Genomic DNA, 23,260 nt, shown 5'->3' on the forward strand with positions numbered 1-23,260 from the left:
TTTTTTTCCCCCTTAGTCGATGCAGGGGAGAATATTAGTCATGCCATGCTGCCTGCTTCCACTATGCCAAGTTGTCTATTTCTATCAACTGGGTGCAAATTTAGCAGAAGGTGCGTGATTTATGTGTCAGAGTGGGTTAGAAAGTTGCTATATAAACAACCCAAAGTGAACTTCCTCCTCACCTGCTGTTGTGTTGCAAAGGCATTAAGAAATAGGTTTACTCTCTATTCAATGTCAATTAAATCATCCTTCAAGACTTACATCTTTGCCTTGAAGATGATATTAATAGCTACATTTGCATAGCTTATTCCTGGGTTTTTTATTTTTGTTTTTCAAAAAACTTCCACATTTGGCCTCATAACAGTGTTCAATTCATTGTGTATTATGCATTGAGGTCAAATAATTTTCCCAAAGGGGCCTACTTACCCATCATACACTGCTTTGTCTCAGCCTATTTTTATGATCCTATACTGCTTTCCCTGAAAGTAGATGCTGCACACCTCCACATATGGTGTACCTAACCATATGAACTTCCATCTTCAAATCAGGGCTGCTACTTGCTGGCCAATGTCACGTTTATATTATCATGATAGTAGAACCACAAACTTCCTTATGGGTGGATGCATCAGAATTGGCATTTGTGAGCATGGATACTAGGCAGGTTTAGAGATTAAGTGCAGTGTTATCTAATGGAGCACGGGCAGCACTAAGATGGCATGGAAGGAGGTGCAGGTACCCATGAGGTGGCAGACACAACAGAAGAGGTGATTGTAAGCTACACATAGCAACTAAGTTCCCAAGAGTCACTCTACTGAAAGGATAGAAGATGGCTCCCTCTTATTCCACCAATACATCCTCTTTCTTAGAGCCCTTTCCCCCCACTCCAAGAGTTACAAGGCCCTAGCAATATCATTATCAAACTGAGCTGGGCCATTTTCATTGACCATTGTGAGAGAGGACCATAGAATACCCTCACATATGATTTTCCTCTGAATAGCAGGCAATTAAATCAGGTAGTGAAACTGCCTGCATTCTTATGCTTTGGTTCTGGTTTCCTTGGTGGAGAGGAGAGAAAACAGTAATTTTGTGTTACGAGATGAAGACAAGGAAAAGTAATTGGTAAACCTACATACATGGATATCCCTGGTAACATAAAGACACCAATGACTTTGGGAGTAGGATATACCTTGGGGATGGAGTTTATGGTTCAGTTCTGCTGGAATGTGTGAAGTGAATCATTTTATAGATAATAAAAAATTTATTGGTGTTCATGATGTGCTTTCCTGGTCCAGGCATTGTCATAGGTTATCTCAATTAATCCTCCCCAGGAGCCAATGATGTGGGCAACTATTATTAATTTCCATGTTGCAGATGGAAACAGCAAGCACAGTGACCTTCAATAACTTACCCAAGGTTACTCCATTAATAAATGAAGGGAGCTATAGTCAAATTGTCATGGTTTCAGGGTCAACTTTCTAACCATGTGCCTCATTAGGTCTGTAAGTCTACACTCAGCTCTCAGAGTACCATCTGTGCTGTATAGCTACATGGTGGAGTTTTGGCTGAATGAAGCAAACAGTGAACAAATAAACAAACAAAAATTCATCCAGCTTGCAAGGGAAAAAGACTATTAGAGATGGTTATTATTGATGGAACCTATCTTTGCTCCCAAAGTTCTCTTAATTCACTCTCCTTCTGAACAACATCATGGTTCAGAGATTTAAAAGCCAGGCTCTAAATATAATCATCCATTCAATGAAAAGATACATCCATATTGAAATGCCCTTTAATTAAAAATAAAAAATCCAGAAACTTCTAAGCTGTAGTTTCCACAGTAACACTGACCCTTCCGTGCACCTAAAGCATGCTTGGTGTAGTTACAAAGCAATTAATTCAAGACCTAAGTTAACGTCCAACGCTTAAAACCCCATAATAGACACTCTAAGTCAAATTGCTCACTGGTCGCCTGAAAGACAGTGATTTCGTTTTAATGAAACCTTCAATCTGTTTCATCTCTGCTCAAAGGTGAGTTTGCATGCATAGAGAAATAGTGATCTGTCTCTAGTGGGCTTGTGGGTAAGGGAAAACGTTACCCAGCTTTATTCTGACTTTTTCTGGTGCCTAGATTGGTGGCAGGTGTCACAGTCTCTTCCTTAGCAGAGAAGATGGCCTGAACCAAAGCGTGTGAGACGGTGATTTCTCATACCACTCCTCTCTTCTCACTTCTACTCAGAGAGCTCCGCCTGGGCATAGAAGCACTAACTTTAGACTTGTTGCAGGTCTACTTTACTTTTTCAACCTCTATTTAACGAACACACTCGAAATAGCTCGTTACTGCTTTTAAATTATTTTTATGAAGCCTTTCCAAAGGGCCAATTCTCAACCACACAGCCCCTCCTACAATTACCCATTTTCATAGGGAGAAGTTCTCAATTGATTTGCATGGTACCTGTTACAAATAAATGCATCACGATGTTTTATGGTGGCTATGCCCACATTCTTTTCATCATAAATCACTTCCACACTGCTTGCCTGCATTAAATATCACATGCCATGGACCACTGCTGTCACTTTATAGATGTGGCTTTTCAAGGCTCATATCCCAGGAGCTACATCTATCCTCCTGGGCACTTACACCTGTAATTTAGATGAGCTCCCCCGGCAAGATCAATGTTGTCTGGGTGATGAACTTGTGTTCGGATTAGTGAGTCTTGCTGTAAAACCTCCATAATGGGATCAATTACTGACATCACTAATATTTGTTATCCATTTAGTGCACAGCATTGAACTTGTCACAACAGCACAGGATAAATAGTACTAAGACTGACATGCCATATTTGTAATTAACAATTAAAGAGTTCTTGGGAAGACACCTTGGACCCAGCAGTTAGGATGTCTGCGTTGCATAGTGGGCAACCAGGATTCAGTGCCCCACTCTTGCTTTTAATCCCAGCTTCCTGCCCTTACAGACTCTGGAAGGACACAGTGATGGCTCAAATGACTGGGTCCCTATCAGCTGCATGGGAGACTTCAGACCCCAGATAGGTGCCCATGCAAATATTAGGATGTGATCCCTACCTGTCTTTTTAAAGACATTGATAGTCACTGTTTTACTCAGGTCTTTTCCTAAATGCAGAGCACCGAAACATCTCTCTCCTACTCATTTTTCAATTTAGTCCTAACAGCAACCCAGCAAGGTACTATTATACTAATCTGATAATTTAGTTGGGAGATCAGTGTTTAAATTTTTCTTTCTCTGCTAAAACGAATGCCTCTGTGTTTCTTATACAATAAGTATCCTTCCCCTTTATTTGTATAGACAGTCACGGAAATAGGAAGTCGATGTTGGTACAAGCAAGTGGGAGAACATTTGTTCCTTTTGAAGAACTTTTCCTTTTTCCTTATTTAATCGCCAAGTGCCTTGGGGGTTGGGACACTGCAGTGGTTGCTTATGCAATTTTCCTACGCATCAGGATAGATGTAGGCATGACTGGCACTCAGCCAGATACAGAGAGCAGGAAGGGACAAACTGCTGGGTCAGAAGTTTGGATTTTCATCACTGCATTCCTTCTGCCTCACTGGTACCATGTGACCGGCATGTCAAGTATTTTTAGTAGCATCCTGGATCATTGATCTTGGGCCTGTATAATCCTCTCCCTTTTAACTACATTGACCATCTTCTAGCATCTGTCTGCTAAGCAGACATACCCTCCTCCTCAGCTGGGGGTTTCTTGAGGATTTAGTCCAGAGCCAAGTTCATGGTGGCAATTGTCAGCTCCTGGCACAGAGAGTGTTCTTAGTAGGTGCTTGAAAGAAGATTAGAAGCCTTCAGAGCCAAATGACATGAAACCAAGCCTTGGGAGAAATGAATCATCTCTTCAAGGTCAACTGTTGGAAAATAGCAAAAGGAAAGTTGGTGAGGAATTTCGCATCCCAAGATGGCAGGTCTGCCCAACACTTACTGGAGACTCAAATGTTTGTTTTTCCTCTACTAGAGTGCAATAGGGTGTCTCAATCCTAAATCTTTACTTTGTTTCTTTTTTTGCACATGAAATATGCAAATATATATACATATATATATATATATACACAGATACTTGCTGTTCTTATTTTTCTTGATACAGTTCTATTACAGTTCTTTATACAGTTCAGCCTCCTTTCCACCCCTCTGCATTTTCCCCTCTCACCATTCCTCCCCCCATATTATTGTAGTAGTATAATCCTTTATTATTCTGTTATTGAAGTGCTACATGGCATTGTAGGTGAATAGGCATAGGTGGAAAATCTAATATCATGCTGTCAAGGTATATTTAACTGTTCCATTAGGAGTCTTCCTGGAGTGGAGATAAATACTGCAATGCATCTTCATTTCCCAGTATGCTAGACTCCTTTATACAGCTGAACCTTGATTTTTAATTCACAGTTGAACCTATCCTTGACATTTGTGGATCTGATGGAAGGGCATCTGGCTGGGTCACCTTAAATCCTCATGGGATCCCTTCAGTGCTTCACCTGTGATCCCTTCCTCCCCTGCCAGCTGGGCTGGCCCCAGGAATGGCTTCATATTGTTGTCCCATTCCTGTAAGCCACTGAGCTCTCATGGTCGCTGATTCTTTTTCTCTACCCAGACAGTCAAGCACAACCTGTGACCACTGCTCAACATGCTTCTCCCAAGAACTGCTCTTTATTTCTAATCTGAATAAAATAAAACCCCCGTGTTGTCCCTTAACACCTGGTGACTATCCCCTGCAGCTTTATCTCCTCCACTGACGAATTGACATCTGTGTACAAATCCCATTAGGACACATGGCAGACCACCTGGAACGTTCACAGCCTGCTGTCCAGGTCCTGGTACTCTTTATATGTTTAAAAGGCTGGGGATGGCTTGAAACCCAAACAAAACCAGAATTTAAGTTTTTTAAAGCACTCAAGAGAACACGAAAATGGTTCTGTAGGATAGGCATGGTGGAATAAATAGCCAGACAAAATTTGAACTGCTTAGGAAACACTAGGTTAGCATTTATTTTTTTTTGATGAGTTGTTTTTAAAAAAAAAAAAAAACTCCCTAAACCAGAATATCATTATTTGCTTTAATGCACTTTGGAGAGGCACTGGTTGTGTGTTGGCTGTTGCATGCACAGGGGGGTGACACACAGGGAGGCTTCTGACTAGTGGTTACTGTTCGTCTTTACACCTGTGCCACAGGCACAACATGGAAAGGAGCCAGAGACGATGCTTTTCAGGTGTTTTCTGGATGCAGTAGGCATTAGACTTGGGGGTGTGGAGTGAGTTTTGTCACTCTGTGGGGAAACAGATGTTCATGTGTGGAACAGCTGGGCCCCGGTCCTGCCAAGGTGAACTCGGTAGAAAGGCACAACTGTCTATTCGACACTGTGAGTGTTGCACTTGTCGTAGAGACAGCGTCCCTAGAAAGCTGTGGTTCTGACGAGTCAAAACCGAGGCATCCTGCACGCATGGCAAGAGCTCAAGGAAAGAGAACAGTGAAGACAAACCATTTCTGCCTTAAGGTTAAAGTTACTGTTGGACCTGAGGTTAAAATGAAAGAGCAGTGCCCTTAGCGACTCTGTTGGGTGCGTGTCTGTGTGATTGCTGTTGCCCAATTACAGAACCCAACAGGACATAGTCCTTGTTCCATTTCCTAAAGGAAGAAACCAGGTTCCTAAAGAGGCCATCCACAGGACCACTCAGGTCCACTAGGAGAGTGGACTGATGAGATATGCGCCACACTTTAGTAAGGCCTTTGCGCCCATCCTGGGCCCTTTCCAGGATCAGCTTCATGCTGGGAGAGTCTCAGCAGTGCAGACTGGGACATCTTTGGCTTCCTATAAGATTAGGAAATTATCTGAATAAGCTCTTTGTCATTGCAAAATCAGTCATGTGCTCTGGAGCCTCTGATTTCTTCACTCTGCTCTAGCCACTTCCTTCTCCTACGCCAGGGTGTTGTTGTCAATGACCCCACACAGCCAAAGAGAATCCCAGATGGGTTTAAAAGTTCAAAACTCTAAGACACTCCACAAGAAAATGTATGTGATTGTTTGATTCAATAAGCAATGTGTCCAGAAATATGTAAGGCATAAGAACCATGGAGTGGTCTGCGGAGGTTGGGAGGAGATCAATCCACTTGACTACATAAAATTTTTAGCATTTCTCAACTTCCTACAACATAGACAGAATTTTAATGAATATCAAATTGAGGAGAAAGTGTTTCCAAAAAGAGCAACATATTCAAAATAAAAAATAATTCTTATCAATCAATACAAGAACCAGGAAAATTTCCAAAGAAAATGGTATGGAAGAGCTGAGATGTACACCGGAGAATAAAAAAGTATTCACTAAACAAACATTAACTGTATTTTGGGGAAACTATTGCAAGTAGTGTAGCATAGCAGGAAACACCTACCTTCATGAGGAAAACGTTTTGGTGTGAAAAGGCAGGCAGTAAGTACATTTTCAAACTAAGTATGTACTATGTCCGGTGCTAATAAGCCCTTTGGAGAAAAACAGCAGAGAAGGAAGGAATCCCAGTGAGGGGTGGGCTGCATATTTCGTAAAGAAGAAAACATTGGGACAGAGGGAAGAAGTGGCACCTGCCAAGCAGAAATCTAAGAGTAGAGTTTTCTAGGAGCAAAAGCAGCAGGTGCAAACATCATGAAGCAGAGGGAGGAACTTAATATCTTCAAAAGAGTCTTTGGAGTGGCCGGAGCAGTTTAGCCAAGGTGAGAGCAGAGAGCAGCTGCTGAAGCAGGTCGTGTAAGGCCTCCTTGTCACTCTGAACACTCGGGTCTTTGATCTGAGTGAGATATGATGCTCGTGGAAGCTTTGAACAAAGGGGAACATCATGTGACTTTAAATTGACGTTCTGCGTACTGTGTGGGGAAATGGTGGAGCAGGCAGAGAAAGCATTTGGGAGGCAATAGCAAGGTGGGGTGGCCCGGCAACAACAGAGGAGATAAGGATAACAACAAAATCAAGGGTGTCTTCTGAGGCAACAGGCATTGCGGAGGGATGGAGGTGGGGTGCGGTGGTGAGGTGTGAAGAAGAGAAATCTCAGCTGCTTCCTAAGTGTTTAGCCTGAGTAGCCTCCCGGATGCAGCGTGATTTTGAAGACCGAGGAGGCGGCGAGAACAAGTTGTCTGAGGCTGAGCTTGATACACTTCAAGATTCAGAGTGCAGCACATGGGGCTGAGAAGTGTAGAAGGCCACAGCTGTTATTCAGGCACACTGTAAACTTGCTTTGTAACTTGCCACATCGCTTTTATGCTCATCTAGTTATTTAATTCATGGTGGGTCCTCTGCTTCCAATGACACCGCAATTAAATCTAAAGGCAAAAAAAAAAAAAAAAAACTCGATCAGGATAATAAAGGTTGGGTGACCTGTATGTAGCAGGTGGTTCTGAGGCATACTGATCTTGTGAGACTGTCTGCCTCTCTGAATTTAATATCTTCCTTGGTTTATTAGCAGAAATTGAAGTCTATTTTCAAATGCCAATGTGTAGAATTCATAGATATGTGCAGTTTGGGCCTTGACCAGAAGCAAGATAAACCATAGACAGCTCTCATTTCACAATGTAGGGTTTGTTCTCAATTTTTATTTGGATGTGGTCATAAAATTTGTCATTCAAGACCTCTACTTGTTCCTGGCTTAAAAAAGAGAGCATTCTGGAGTGGGTGCATATTGTCTGAATGTTAAAGGTCAGACCCTAAGTCCCATGGGAGATTAACAGCATCTCTTTAGAAAAGGTTGCTTGTTAAATAGGTTTATCTCTGTCTTCATGTGTTGACCATGGGAGTCATATGCAAAGAACTAGCCCATGGTGAACACTTAAAAGGAAAATGGGGGAAAGAATCCTAACCCTTTCTTGCTATTTGTTTCATAGTTGGATCTCTAAGAGCTATTTTCTTCTGCTCAAACTTAACATGCTTAAAAGCTTCCAAAAGGACCCACTATTTTCCTCACCAGAAGAGAAAGGCACAATGCTTAATTTCTCTTAACCAGGATTATTAAATTTCATAGCACTTAGGGTAATGTAACTATTATACTCTAATGGGAGAATAATGTTTTAAAAATAATGAAATTATGGCAGAAGCATTTAGATATAATTATATGGCTATAATAAAATTTTCAATTAGGCCTTCATTACATTGCAATTAACTCTGCATTGGAACATGGGCGTTATTGTGGCCATCAGTTTTACAAGTTTCTGACTTTTTAAAAATAACATGACGTTTTCATTTTGTTGTTAGACTGTTTTTTCTTTTTGTTCACATTCGTCTGACAGAGCTCCAGGAAACTTGAACTGAAATCTAAATGTCTTCTTCCACAGTAAACAAAAAAATAAAAGAAAATTTGCTGCAAGTAATTCTGTAAGTCTTAATTGGACATTGTATTAATTATCCATTGTTGTGTGATCAATGAATCCGAAACATCACACGTGAAAACATGTGTCACACACATAATTTCTGAAGGCAAGAAATTTTGATGTGGGCTTAGAGGAGTATTCCTGAGTCACAATCTCTTGTGAGATTTTGCCAAAACTCCAGCCAGGCTAGCTGTCCATCTGAAGGCTTACCATGAGCCAGTAAATGAAGGATCCGTTTCCAATACAGAAATCTCTAATCCTCACTGGCTGATGATAGAAGCAGAGGCCTTAAACAGCAGGCTTCTCCACAGGACTGCGTGGCTCATTCCAGGGCCAGTTGGCTTGCTCTCCTCTGCCTGAAGAGAGAGAGACAGAAAGAGACAGAGAACCTACAGTCTTAATGTCTTATGTCTTACACCCATATTTCATTTAAGTCCATTCTATGATAGATCGAAAGAATTAGATTCCACTTCTTGAAGCCTATGCCCAAAATACATGTGAAATGTCTCCCACTGTTATCAAGATTAATTGGTCTTCTATTAGTTTATTGTGTTGTGGTCAGATAGGTGAAGGTCAAGCCGTACTTAACGTGAACACAGCTAACATTCTGACACTCAGCCAAGTGTCATATTGGAGATACATTTTCCCCCTTGTTTCTTGGAATTTTCTTAGACTGTAATCATAATTTTGTGCCTGACACTTTTGGGGGTTTTGTTTTTAAGATTTATTTAGTTTTTTGTTTTTGTTTTTTGCAAAGTCAGATATACAGAGAGGAGGACAGACAGAGGAAGATCTTCCATCCACTGATTCGCTCCCCAAATGGCCGCAATGACAGGAGCTGATCCTATTTGAAGCCAGGAGCCAGGAACTTCTTCCAGGTCTCCCACAACATAGGTGCAGGGTTCCAAGGCTTTGGACCATCCTGGACTGCTTTGCCAGACCACAAGCAGGGAGCTGGATGGGAAATAGGCCCAGTGGGATTAGAATGGGATCCCGGTGAGAGCAAGGCAAGGACTTTAGCCACTAGGCTATCTCACTGGGCCCAGTTTTTTAATGCTTCCTTATTTTACCTGAAAGTCAAAGTTACAGGGAGAGAGGTAGAGACACAGAAAGAGAGATCTTCCATTTTCTGGTCCATGCCCTCAACAGGCTGCAATGGCTAGAACTGAGCTGATTCCAAGCTGGGAGTCAGGAGCTTCTTCCAGGTCTTTCATATGGATGGAGGAAGGACTTGAGCCATCCTCTGCTGCGTTCCCAGGCCATCTTTAGGGAGCTGAATCAGGATGTGGAGCAGTCAGGACATGAACCAGTACCCATATGGGGTGCTGGCACCTGCTGCTGTAACTGCTTGGCAAGTGCTCACTAGACAGAAGTTAGGAAACAGAACAACCATTACAAACATTGCTGTCTTTCTTCCCAGTCTTACTTTAAGGAAAAATGAAACTCTACTGGTAAACTGTGTCACTTGAATTCTATGGTTACCTGAATGCTTTCCCAGATTATTTAATTTTAAAATCATTAGATTTATTTTATTCTTCTCTTTTCTGACTCCATCAAAATATAACCACCCTAATTGGAAGGATATGCAGATTCCAAGTTTATTTACTATTTTCATCATATTGATGAGCTTTCTTCTTGCAAGTCTTTTCCTAAGGATGAAAAAAAATGTCTGTGCATTGGTTCCCCTACAAAAATGGATTTACTGAGTCACAGGGTATTTGAACCATAGCTCTGATATATCGTATCTGCTTCCAGAAACATTGCACCAATTCATAGTCCCCAAAGCAATCCAGCTATGAATCTGAGTATGGAACAATTGATTCTAAGCTGTAGGGGTGTGTGTATGTTAGAGTTTTTACTGTTTGATGGACAATATAGTGAAAGTTACTTTAATTTGCATTCTTTAAGGGGTTTTTTTTGATAGGCAGATTTTATAGAAATAGAAAAAGAGACAGAGAAATAAATTTTCCATCCACTGGTTCACTCCCAAAATGGCTGCAACAGCTGGAACTGAGCTGAGCTGAAGTCAGGAGCCAGAGACTTCTTCCTGGTCTTCACATTTCAGCGCAAGGGCACAAGGTCTTGGGCCATTCTCCACTGCTTTCCCAGGCCATAAGCGAGGAGCTGGGTCAGAATTTGAGCAGCCAGGTCACAAACCAGTATATGTATGGGATGCCAGCTCTTACAGGCAGAGAATTAGCCTGCTAACTCCCAATTCACATTATTTGATTCTTTATAAATATCACCAAGCGATTTTTATAGAAAAAGAAAACAGCCATCAAAATTCCATGTCCTTATAATGTGCAGGAACTGACACACATACAATATTTACTATTATGAAATAAGCGGAATTTGACCTTTATAAATATTTATTCATACTAAGGCCATCATCAATTTGGGGAAGTTGACTTTTTTATAGGCTGTTGTTATTAAGAGAACAAGTTTCTTTCTGATATTTGTGAAAAGACATGTCTATTTAATGGTGGAACTTAATCCTTTTGGTCCATTGTTGAGAAAATTGCAGGATTACTTTTTTTAAAAGATTTATTTATTTTTATTGGAAAGGTAGATTTATAGAAAGGAGAAATGGAGAGAAAGATCTTGAGTCCGCTGATTCACTCTCCAAGTGGCCACATCGGCTGGAGCTAAGTTGATCTGAAGCCAGGAATCAGGAGCTTCTTCCAACCTCCAGTATCCCATATGGGCACTAGTTCATATCCCAGCTGCTCCACTTCCCATCCAGCTCCCTGCTTGTGGCCTGGGAAAGAAATGGAAGATGGCTCAAGTTCTTGGGATCCTGTATCTGCGTGGGAAACCCAGAAGAAGCTCCTGGCTTTGGATCATTTCAGCTCTAGCTGTTGCAGCCGTTTAGAGACTGAACCAGTGGATGGAAGATCTTTCTCTCTTTCTCTTCTCTCTGTAAATCTGCCTTTCCAATGAAATAAATGAATCTTTTAAACAGAAATTTTCATAAAGATTTGTAGATATGACCTCAAGAGAGTTAAAAAATTGACATGATTAAACTTGTACTAATGGAATTACGCCCCACAAAGAAAAATAGTTTGTCAGCATCTTAATGAAATAGAGGAATGAAACAAGCACTTTCATTTAGCGTTATTTCAAGAGATGAGCGCCATCCACATAAAACCAGAACTGTGTCACCAAAATGCAAGGCAATGAAAAACGAAGACAGACACATGGGAGCCTTACCAAGAAGATACCGCCTTATCTGTCAGGTCCCTATTTTTCGGGAACCTCAGTATTCTGATAAGAGAAATGAACTCATACAAAATGCTGCTGAACAGAAGCAAACATCCCAGTGAGTATACAGAACTGTGAAACTGCTTCAAGAAAGAAACCAGAGGGCTGTGCATGCGGGTATTCCCCAGCTGGATGATTTATGCAATGCTTCTGTTGGGCAAGGTCCATGCTGATGAAATAAGGTGACAAGGAGGAATGGAAAGTGTCCAGAGGAAAATTACCACCTACCCAAGGGACCTACAAGCAATTGCAATAAATCTACTAAATATAGCATGTATCTGGCTTAGATAAACAAGGGCAACAAGCAATAAGCAGAAGGTCTGGAAACTGTGCCAAATCCCAGGTAGCAAAGCAATAGGCTGTCATTGAAAGCGCGTGCGCACACACACACACACACACACACACACACACACACACACACTTGGGTTCATACACTCCCACCTCTACTTCATAAATGCATATGCCCTTGCAAGACGATTTGAATTTTTAGCTTCAAATCTCTTCATTTGTAAGCCCTGGCTAGTCTCTACTTGCAAGGTTGTTTTGAGGATTAAATAAGAACACTGAAATCACATAGTACTGGGTCTAATATGGACAATTGACAAATGGAAGAATAGATAAACATGGGAAAGTTTAAAGAAATGAAATAGAAGAGGGTAAAGTGTGTGTTTACTTGTAAAGTTAAAAAAAAAAAAACCTGCCAGCCAGTTTTGCCACTGGCAGGTGAACCTGGTAGAAATCATAGTAAAAATAAGGCCTCTTAAAAAGACCTTAACACATAGTGTCTTAGCCTGACCAATGACAGAGGACTATCAGATAATAGTGTTACTGGCTCCTCCATTGTCAAAGCTAGACAAGTCAGGACAAATGAGCAGTATTCTCAAATGTCTGGCCATCCAGGTTGCACATACAACTGTCATATACAGTGTTGATTTTGACCTCATGTTGAGGGAAAGTTCAATAAAGATTGCATTGTTTGATGATGTACATCTAACTACCACTCTAAAGTGGCAGAGCTTCCAGCATTAATGGAGTAACAGTTTCAGGTATTAACTATTCACTAGGGCAGTTCTCAAGAGGTTCTCATTTTTCAGGATGGTGGGACATATTTATAAAATACCTTATGACAGCCTGCTTTTTAATTATCTCACCGATGGAACAGAGGTCTTCATTGGTCAATCATTGAAACAATGTCGCAACCGAACGTCTCAAACATTTCAATAATCATTGTTGATATTGACATCATTCCATATTAACAAGCCAGGCCAAAATTCTCATTAATAGCGATATTGCTTTTTTAAAATATTGTTGAACGTGAGTTGCTACAATTGACACATTCCAAGGAAAGAGAAGGAGGTGCTGTCTACAAGATCCAATGCCCGGCTAAACCTGTGTCTGATACTGACCAACACTGTGGTCCCTCACTGAATGATGATAAGAAAACAACCAAGATTCAGATCTTCATATTACATTTGACACCACACATTAAAGACCCTGGATGTGCCAGAAAAGTAATTCCATCATCACTCAACCATATCCAAACCACCTCAAGTCATTCCCAATAAATACCTAGGCCTGTGACAGATGAATGCAGACCTGGATTCATGGTCCGTTAGGCTGAAATTACCCCAAAGCTCATCTCCTAGAACTCAGGTGCTTAGTCAAGTAAGAGACAAAAGTTCAGGTTTCCTAACCAACAGATGTACTGGAAACCATGTTTTGTCAAATTTAGGACTATATCATTCCGACATAAATAAAGACCTCTTTCCAGGTATGGAAGCTTCTGGCTAAGTTTGACCTGCAAAAATCAAGACCTTGTAGCAACCACAAGAATGCACTGATCTTATTCTATAGATGAGGATAATTTAGAATATTGCAACTATATCCTGGGAAGACAAATCTACAATAACCATATTTCAAATGTAACTTCAAAAACTTGTGCTACTTTCAAGTGTATCACCTTCCTGAGAGATGCCCTGCTCAGAGCTCAGGGCAAGCTGTACATGTTGCAGATCCGTGCCTTTCCTAGTTCCCCCCAGCAGCTTCCTTTTTCTGTATGTCATGGCTCCATTCTGAGTTATCAAAACTGTGCTGAACTCTCCACCAAGTGTATGTGAATGACCAGAAACTCTTCCTAAAGAAAAAAAAAAAAGGAACTGACAATTCTACATACATTACAAGAAGGTGTTGCATAAAAGAAGAACAGATAGGTGGCCGGCACAGTAGCCTAGTGGCTTAAGTCCTTATGGGTTTCGGTTCTAATCAGCGGCCCCACTTTCCTGGGAAAGCAGTTGAGGATGACCCAAAGCCTTGGGACCTTGCACTCATGTGGGAGACCCAGATGAAGCTCCAAGTTCCGGCTTCGGCCACTTGGGAGGTGAATCAATGGATGGAAAATCTTCCTCTCTGTCTCTCCTCCTCTCTGTATATCTGACTTTGCAATAAGAATAAATAATTTTTGTTGCCCGGCGCGATAGTGTAGTGGTTAAGGTCCTTGCCTTCAACACACCAGGATCCCATATGGGCGCCAATTCTTCCTTTCCCCAACTGCAAATCCCTTGCGCCCTAATTCCCTCCCAACTCTGTGTCTAAGTAAAATAATAATGAGTTGGGACTTAAAAATGTGCAGCTTTTCCTTGAAATAGATGTTCGGATTCCACTGCACAAGTTGGAGGTTTAAGATTTCATATTCGGTTACCTGCATCTCAGTAAAGTTAATCATTAGAACAGGTAAATTAGGTGCCTTTTTAGACCACAAGTCCCTTGAGAGAAAGAATTAGATTTATCTTAATCCCTGCCACTCCAGACCTGGGGCATGAGTAACAGGTGCCTGGGGCAGAGGCTATTTGCCAAGGATATATAACATGGCTTTATGTCTGGACGTAGCAGAAAAAAACAGCACCAGCTAAGATTCTCATCAACTGGAGACAAGAGCTCGCTTAGCTGGGAATGTATTGCTCAAAAGTGCAGCAACAAAAACAAAGACAAAAATCGATGATGTTCCAGCATTTTAGTTTACTGGGGATTTGCCTGCAAGTTATTTCTAGAAATGCCATTTTGAAAACTTGGAATGCCAATACTGTGAGATAAGTTGGTCCATTTCTTAATGTGTGCAGGCACTCTGGTATTGTTGCAAAAGAAGACCGTTTCCCAGTAATAGGCCCCTAACCATACACTGCAATACAAATATGTGTTCATCAAGTCCAATTTTGCATTTGTTTTCAGCCTGTCTTGACTGTGAATTCTTGACTGTAATAAAGTCACAGACCAGCCTTTTGTCTCAGAAGTCCCATCAGTTGCTAGGTGACTCTACTCCTTTCTCCTCATTTTAATGTTAGAGAAAAACCTTGTATTTTCCTTAAGTAGTCAAACTTAAAACCCTCATTGAATAATGCTTGAGAAATAAGAGGTGCCAGTGCTGCTGTGGAGCAGCACGTTGAACTGCAGTTTGAGGATGTCAGCTTCCCTTTTTGAACATTGGTTCAGGTCCTGGCTGCTTCACTTCCAATCTAGCTGCTGCTAGGGTGCTGGAAAAATCGGTTGAAGATAACCCAAGCACTCAGCACTACACCCATTGTAGAAGACCCACGTGGGGTTCCAGGCTCCTGGCTTTGGCCTGGCCCAGCCCTGGCTGTTACAACTGTTTGGAAAGTGAATCAGCAGACTCAAGATTTCTTCCTCTGTCTGCCCCTCACGTCTTTCTCTCTGTAACTCTGTGACTTTTAAATAAAGCTTTAAAGAAAGAATAACAGCCGGAGTACACAAGGTTTTAAACCTGGCATCTCATTTACTATTTGTGACATTTGGCAAGTTGCTCAAGCTCTCCATTCTCACTTTGTTTTCTTTAAAATGAGTTTAATGAGAGTAACCATGTCAAATGATTATAATGAGGTTTAAATGAGACAATTCATATGAGATACTTAGAGAAGTGTCTGGCACATAATTAATTTCTAAATAAATATTAGCTATTATTTGTGCAGCATCAGAGCATTTTAGGAAAATGAATGCACTACTAGTTTCACCAGTTTCCCTGACAATAATTTTATTTTCTTCGACATTTGTTGAACCTACCAGTCCCAGTGAAAATCGTAGAATCTAGAATGCCAAAATAATTACTCTAGCTTTTGTATAAAAATGAAAAGATGCCACTGACATCCACGGATGGGCACGGTTAGCATGAGAAAAATATGTAATATTTGAGATGTTATGCTCTACATATAAGACCCATGATGCATCCCAGGTATTAGCATTTACATCAGAACTTAACAACGCATTCTTGCTTCATCAGAACAGAAGTAGAGGTGGCACGGTTGCACCCTTAGGTTGTGTGTGACAATACTGAGAAATAAGGGAACACGACCCATGTGAACCCTTATTTTTCAGAGGGCAAACGTTGGAGAGATAATGGAGTCACACAGCTTTTGGTGACAGCCTCAGCAGGAAATGATGCTATCGAGATCATCGTTCTTGTTGCCATTTCAATGGCTCAACAAAAGCCAAAACTAGCCAGACTAGCCTTCTACCAAGTATCTTTTAGGAATAGCCAGTAGCTAAGGATTTCAAAGATAAGCTCAACTCAATATCCACTGCAAAATGTGGCCAAGCTGTAGAATGAGACCTGTAACAAGAAGGCCCCCAACTCATACTTTTTTTTTAAAGATTTATTTATTTTTATTTGTGAGACAGACTTAGATTTACATAAAAAAGAGAGGCAGACAGAGATCTTGCAGCTACTCCCAAATGTCTACAATGACCAGATCTGAGTTGATCCAAAGTCAAGAGCCAGGAGCCTCCTCAGGGTTTCCTACATGGGCACAGGGATCCAAGGACTTGAGCCATCCTCGCTGCTTTCCCAGGCACAGGCAGGGAGTTGAATGGAAAGTGAAGCGTCCAGGACACAAACAACCCCCATGACTTAAAACAACACATTTTCTTCATTGGGGTTGTGATCATTAATTACGACAACAGCAGAAACTTATTGGAATATTGAAATATATTGGAATGTGTATACCACCCTACCACATTCTTAAATATTTCTAACTAGCAGATTGTGCCAGTAATCCACAGAAGCAGAGTCTCAGATTTTAAGATGTTTTTCAGAGCATCACAGTGCTATCATTTTATCAGCACACCCTAGTCCGAACAAATCATAATAGTTTCATACACCAACAAAGAAAGATAACCCATGCTTCCCTATGCCCTGTCTGGGACCACTCCAAAAGCCAAATTTACAATTTTAAAAAAAAATCACCTTCTGGGTATTCTGCTACCAAGTGAAGACCGAGTTAAATCTCTTTCTGGTGAAGGGAGAGCATTGTCTTGTTCAGCCATTGTCCTCCAAATGTCATACTGGTCAAAGTTTTATCTATAGATTTCTGACTTCTGCTGTTAGAATTTAAAGTTAAAAGATGTGTGAAAATCTTTTGACAGCACATTTAGCATGCTGACTCCTTCTCCCCTCTTGACCTGGTTTTTGTCCTATGCTCTTTTGATGTCTACTGCATGTTCCAAGCCAGTGTCTGCAGGGATAGCTCTTCATTCTAAAGCAGCAGCATCCTCGATAAATACGTAAGCTACTGGAAGATCTTAGCAGAGACTGGCCACAGGCTAACCCATCTTAAATTACTTGCTTTTGAAAGCCTGAAATAATTTTTAAAGGTGGTGCAAAAACAATGTGACAGCCTAAAAAAAATGTTAAGGAAAGTTTGATAAGAAGAGAAGGAAGCAATACAGGGGAAAAGAACTGGAACAATTTGTCACAATTGTCTTGCCCTTTAGCAGTTCTTTGTTTCAGATGCCATAAATCAGTCTCTCAGAGTTCATGTAACCTTGACCTTAAACCTCTGAGGGCTGAGGGGACTGGCAAAGGAGAAGACACTGAGGAAGAGCAGAATCGACCTGAACAGTTGGCATGACGATTTTCTTATCCAGAATGTACAGCATGTCAAGTCCTGTCCAAGGTGCTGAAAGGTACACAGACGAGAACTTCAAAAAGTTCATGTAAAATGAAATGAAAATGCAAATTTATTTTCGTTCTAAAACTTCTTGAAACCCATATATTATATTATGAAAATAAAATATTCAAAGTAATATATCATTTTAAAAAACATAGAAAAATATCCAACACATAGCCAACTTAAAATAGCAGGCCAAGGAAAAGGGTGAGGATGACTTTGCTTGTGAAATGTATACCAAAACCAAACATATCAGATATAGCCTACTATATGTATATATTTTTTATATAACAAAATCTCATTAATTTCCACTCCACAGATTTTGAAATTATAAATAATCTAACATTCCTGGCATTGCATACAAAATGATATTCTAATTAGGTAAAGTTTTACTATAAACAAAAGCAATATTTATACTTAAATAAGTCAAGCTTTTGAGTAATATTAGTAGTAGTGCTTACATTCAAAGAAAAATGTGTAATAATAACAATAAGCAACATGAAAATTCTATAAATCTTTTTAATACTATAAACAATATTCTCCTTTTTAAAAAGACTTATTCATTTGTGTGTTTACTTATTTATTTGAAAGGCAGAAAGAGAGAGAGAGGAGAGAATCTTCCATCTACTGGTTCATTCTCTAAATGGGTTGCAACAGCAAGGTCTGTGCCAGACTCAAACCAGAAGCTTGGAACCCCGTCTGGACTTCCCACATGGATGGGAAAGACTCAGACACTCGGATCATCACCTGCTCCTATCCCAAGTGCAGGGAGCTGGAGTGCAATTATCCAGGATTCAAACAGACACTCTTACATGTGAAGCCAGCATCACAAATTATGGGTTGAACTACTGTGCTACGATGCTGGCCACTGTCACCAATATTCTAAAATTATTTTGTAGGCATATTCATTACTTATAGTCAGGGGATAATGATACAGATGAAAAAAACAAAAAAGAGTCCATCTCTATACACCTTGAGTTCCAGTCCTGGTGACAATGGCCTGATGCAACAGGTGCAACACCAGGAAGTAGATCCCATGCCTGCCAGTGTGGACAAACAGGAAGATAACGCCAGAAGCGTTTTGGAGGGTGTTTCCAGTTCCTGTGCCCCATGCATGCTTTAAAGTACTCATCCAAACGCCCTTGGAGAAACATCGGGAATGAGATAAGAGGCTGGGTAGTGGATGAAAAACATCCTTTTGGTGGAAAGGATTCAGGAGTCACAGAGAAGTGTTCTTGGGTTTCTCTTTCCTTTGTTGGAGAATTAAACGAGGTAAAAATCCACAGAGCGTGTTCCATACACATAGTAAGTGTTCAACAGCCATTAGCTATTAGAATGATGTGTGTTATTCATTAAACCACTATCAAGACTTTGAGGAACATGACTAGAGCCATGACACATGCCAAAAAATTCTATGGAAGTTCTGATTTCTCTCATATTCAGCTGTTCACCCTCAAACTTTGGGCAAATGGGTAGGTGGTGTTTTATAACTATGTCTCCTTTTGTCTGAAATCATATTTGGTAAAAGAGGCTTCTGCACTTGACTCTGTAGCCCACCCATGCAGCTGTGGGTGGGCTCCTAATAGTCCACTTAGAACCCTAAGCTGGGTTTTCAGGGCTGACTCAGCACACAGGAATCTCACACAGCTCCCTTCACTCAGACAAAGCGGGGGTGAGTTTCCAGCAAAAGAGAGAGCCTTTTCGTGTCACTAGACATGACTGTCTAACTTTTCTCTTTTGAGAGCCCAATATTTGCTTCTGTTTTCTCTTCCTCCCACTTTTCTTCTTTATGTTTTATGTATTTGAGAGGCAGGGAGGGTTTCTAGCCACTGATTGACTCCCCATAAAATGTCTGCAACAACCAGAAGTGGGTCAGGCTGAAGCTAGGAACTTGAACTCCATCCAGGTCTCCCCAGGAGTGTCAGGAACTCAATGACTTGAATCATCACCGTCGTCTCAGATGCTTTACAACAGCAGGCGCGGGAATCAGGAGCCCGAGCTGGGAATCACACCCAAGCACTCCCACGTGAGCCGTGGGTATCCTAGCCAACTAGATCAAATTCCAGCCCTCTTCCATTCCTCCCCCGACCCTTTCCAAGAGATGTAAATCATTTGTGTTATCATTATCAGTTAAATATTCATAGAATCATTTTGGGCTTAACACCAACATTTGCCAGGACACAATTCTGTGCTACATTCGACGCCACAGTATTCCCTGTTCTCTGTCGTCTTAAGATAACTCCATTTCCAGAAGTCAGCTGAGGCATGAAACCAGGTACCTTTCCCAGAGGTACCACTGTCAGGGCAACAGTTTGTCAGCCATGCACTGATGAAGAGATGGCAGGGATGGTTTTGCATCTCTCTTGCCGGGTCCTTAGAGTGCCTACCCCCGCGTGAACGTTCACTTTGCACAGCCTGACCGCTTCTGCAGAGTTCCACAAATGCACGTCCTGTTTTGTTTTTTTTTCCCACCACGTTCCCCTTGAGTGCTTCAGCAACACAAGGCAATTTATCGTTCTCTTTGTGCAACAGTGCCTAGACTTTTAAAAAGGATGACTTTCCCTTTTCTTTCCTGTTCAAAAAAAAAAAGTCTCAAGTTCGCAAAGTTCACAGCATAAAAGCCTCGACAGGCATAGTTGGACCAGTAATGTCAGCAAGTCGAAATAGCTCAGGCCATAGACCCCCTGTTGCTTTTTTTTTTTTTTTCCATCTTGGTTCATTTTCTTTGGGAGAAAGACCCAATTACAAAGGTTTGTGGATTTTTCTAAAGATGTTGCCTCCACAGGGATTACATTCAGCTCTTTAGTAAGAAAAATGCTGGTGCAATTAGCGGCTCTGGGGAACTATAAGCCATTTGTGTGGTGTTTCAGAGGGCGCCACTGTCGGCTTCCCCAGCCTCCACACAGAGCTTCCTTGGAGAATGTAAATGCCTCCTAGCCATTTGGAACACACTTAAAATGGCAGGCCACGGTGCACCATCAACAAGGACACCTTTGTATCCTCTGCAGCAGAGTATGACTGTGCCATAAAGTCAGGCATTGGGTTTCTTCTCATCATTTCCTTTTTTTTTTTTTGCTGACCTCCAGCAAGTGAGCTGTCATCCCTTTGTACCATTCCAGAATGTTCTTGGCTATCCTTTCAGGAAACTTGCTGCCAAAGTGAAGGAGTGTACAGATGCGAGGAAGTTAGTCATTTCCTAGGTGACATTCTAATAAGAAACCCATTCCTGGATAATAGCCCAATTGGAAGGAATTCTCCACTATCCCTGTGATCAGGAAGTAGTGTCTCCAAATTAATCAAATATTCCGGTGTATGTATACCCTAATGTTTATTGTAATGATAGCTCTGTCTCATAAGGAATGATCAATTTGTAAAGACCTGGAAATGATTCATTCTAAAGCCAAGAGGTATATTATCTAATCTTTCATTGACTGAAACATTAGCCTCAGATTTTTCAGCTATTTCTTAGTAGGAGCAGCTGTTAGCTTCCAGTTGTTATCAAAACCGTGCAGGTAAATAAGGTTCTGGGTAATAGAAGCCAGAAGACAGAATTTATTATTGCGCTGAAGCATTGGTGCTGAACATAATGGTCACAGCTTGCCAATGAAACCAGCAAAGCCTGGAGTGTTTTAATAGCTTAAAGGAAACAGGCTAACGTTTGGAAGCTTTTCTCTTTGTAAAAACAAACCAAAGCTACCAAATAGATGCTTGGATAGGAAGAAAAAATATATATATATATATACATTTTGATAACACATTGTCAGAAGATAAAACTTCTGTTAGACCTTGCAAAATCTTTTTATGCAACCATTTATATTTTCAAGATAAATTTTAAGGGATCAAGTCTTTCCCATTAAGAACAAACCACCAAGCAGTGGCTGGAGAACCTGTAATATATCTGCAATGCCCTGTTGCCTGAAAGGGAGCCGGAGAATCCTTTCTGTGCAATCCTAACAAGGACCCCACAACCCTGATCCTGTTTTAGTCGGATTTTAACATTGCTCCAGTGGCAAGTGTTGCCGCATAGAGAATTAAGCCTCTGCCTGCTATGTTAGCTTTCCATAGGAGCGCCGACTCAAGACCTGGTAGTTTCACTTCCTTTTAAACTTCCTGTCTGAAAAACCAGCAGAGGCCCTGCACCCGTGTGGGAGATCTGGAAGAAGCGCAGGGATGAATGAGTGAATGGATAATTAATTGCTGAATTAGCCCATCTGCTTAGAAAGCTCTATATAGCCCCCCAAAATATGATCATCTGCCCCCATATTAATTCAGTTAAACACAGGAAATACAATGAAAGTTGCTCTTCTTTCTCAATTTTTAAGATTGCATGCTCCTATTAAAAATTTGTATATGATTCCCACACTGATACTGGGAAATAGAATGTAAGAATTCTCTTAGGTTTCTTACTTTCCATAAAAGCTCTGTGGTATTGAGCTGGGTTAAGTCTTTTTACAAAATGATTTGGAGTGAGAAGTAGAATACAAAAAAAATCCACACTGCACATCCTAAACATAGCTTCAAGAAACTTTTCTCGTGTATGGGGGTAAGGTAGCCACATCAAATTATTTCTGCTGTGATTCAAAGTCAAGATATACACTGTGATATTTCCCCTATTATCCCAAGTCCCTTATCGGCCTGCTGTCACAGTTCTTCAAAGCCAGCTTTGAATTGTCGTCCTGCCATGCTAGGATTCCTTACAGCCTGTTCACAGTGGGAACTTTCCCATCAGTACATACAGAACTTCAATTTCTTAAGGTTTTCTTTTGGCTCATCTTCAGGATGCTTGAGCTTGCTATAAAGTGCACTCCCAGGATCCTTTTCGCTGCAGTGGATTGAACTTGCCTCTACCTTCACCAGGAAGGCGCGCTCACTCATGCATGCTCATTAACTTCGCATTCTGGGACGGGTCACGGTGAGGTCTGGGGAATTTGAAAGAATACAACAAGCAACAGAACTATTTTGCTAAAATCAATCTGTTCACTTCTCCTTGCGTTCTCTCTTCCAGCTGCCTGCCTTGTGCTCGGCTGTATGATCTTCCCTGACGGCTGGGATTCAGACGAAGTAAAACGGATGTGCGGAGAAAAGACGGACAAGTACACGCTCGGAGCGTGTTCGGTCCGCTGGGCGTACATTCTGGCTATTATTGGAATCTTGGATGCGCTTATCCTCTCGTTTCTAGCGTTTGTGCTTGGGAACCGACAAGACAGCTTGATGGCGGAGGAACTGAAGGCAGAAAACAAAGGTAAGATTCCTTTCTCCACGTTCCCTCTCTCCTTCCCACCTAACACTTAGATTGACCCCGCGGTTCTCATTTGCTGCCCTTTCTAGACTGCCCGGACCAACAGACTTTGCCCACCTTCCACTTCCTTGTCTTTTTGAAGGCCCCCTGAATCCATTATCATGCTTTAGCTGCATTTTCTTCTTCCCTCCTTCTTTGATATCAGGCTTACCCATCAGGAGTTCATGAGTTCATGGCTAAAATGGGTTTTATTGTTGTTGTGGTTATTATTATTGCTTTTCTTTTTTTTTTTTGGTCTATTTGCTTGAAAAAAAAAAAAGGCCTGGTAAATCTCTCAGCTCATCTGTAAATACCTTTATTAAATAATCTGCCACCATCTTATTTGAATTCCAACTCACTATCTTGGAGACAGAGGAGTAAGACTG

The 23,260-nt window shown here is 41.1% G+C and overlaps 1 protein-coding gene across 1 annotated transcript in view; it reads left to right on the forward strand.

The window, feature by feature from the left end:
* LHFPL3 (LHFPL tetraspan subfamily member 3) overlaps window positions 1-22,888 on the forward strand; it is a 154,098-nt gene extending 131,210 nt beyond the window's left edge. The window contains exon 2 of the mRNA XM_040971368.1: window positions 22,602-22,888. Within this exon, the coding sequence (XP_040827302.1) occupies window positions 22,602-22,888 (287 nt within the window). The remainder of the gene's footprint in view (window positions 1-22,601) is intronic.
* The last annotated feature ends 372 nt before the right edge of the window (window positions 22,889-23,260 follow it).

This window comes from Ochotona curzoniae, unplaced genomic scaffold (assembly GCF_017591425.1).
Source record: "Ochotona curzoniae isolate NIBS_2020 unplaced genomic scaffold, NIBS_Ocur_1.0 contig_21, whole genome shotgun sequence".
NCBI lineage: Eukaryota > Metazoa > Chordata > Mammalia > Lagomorpha > Ochotonidae > Ochotona > Ochotona curzoniae.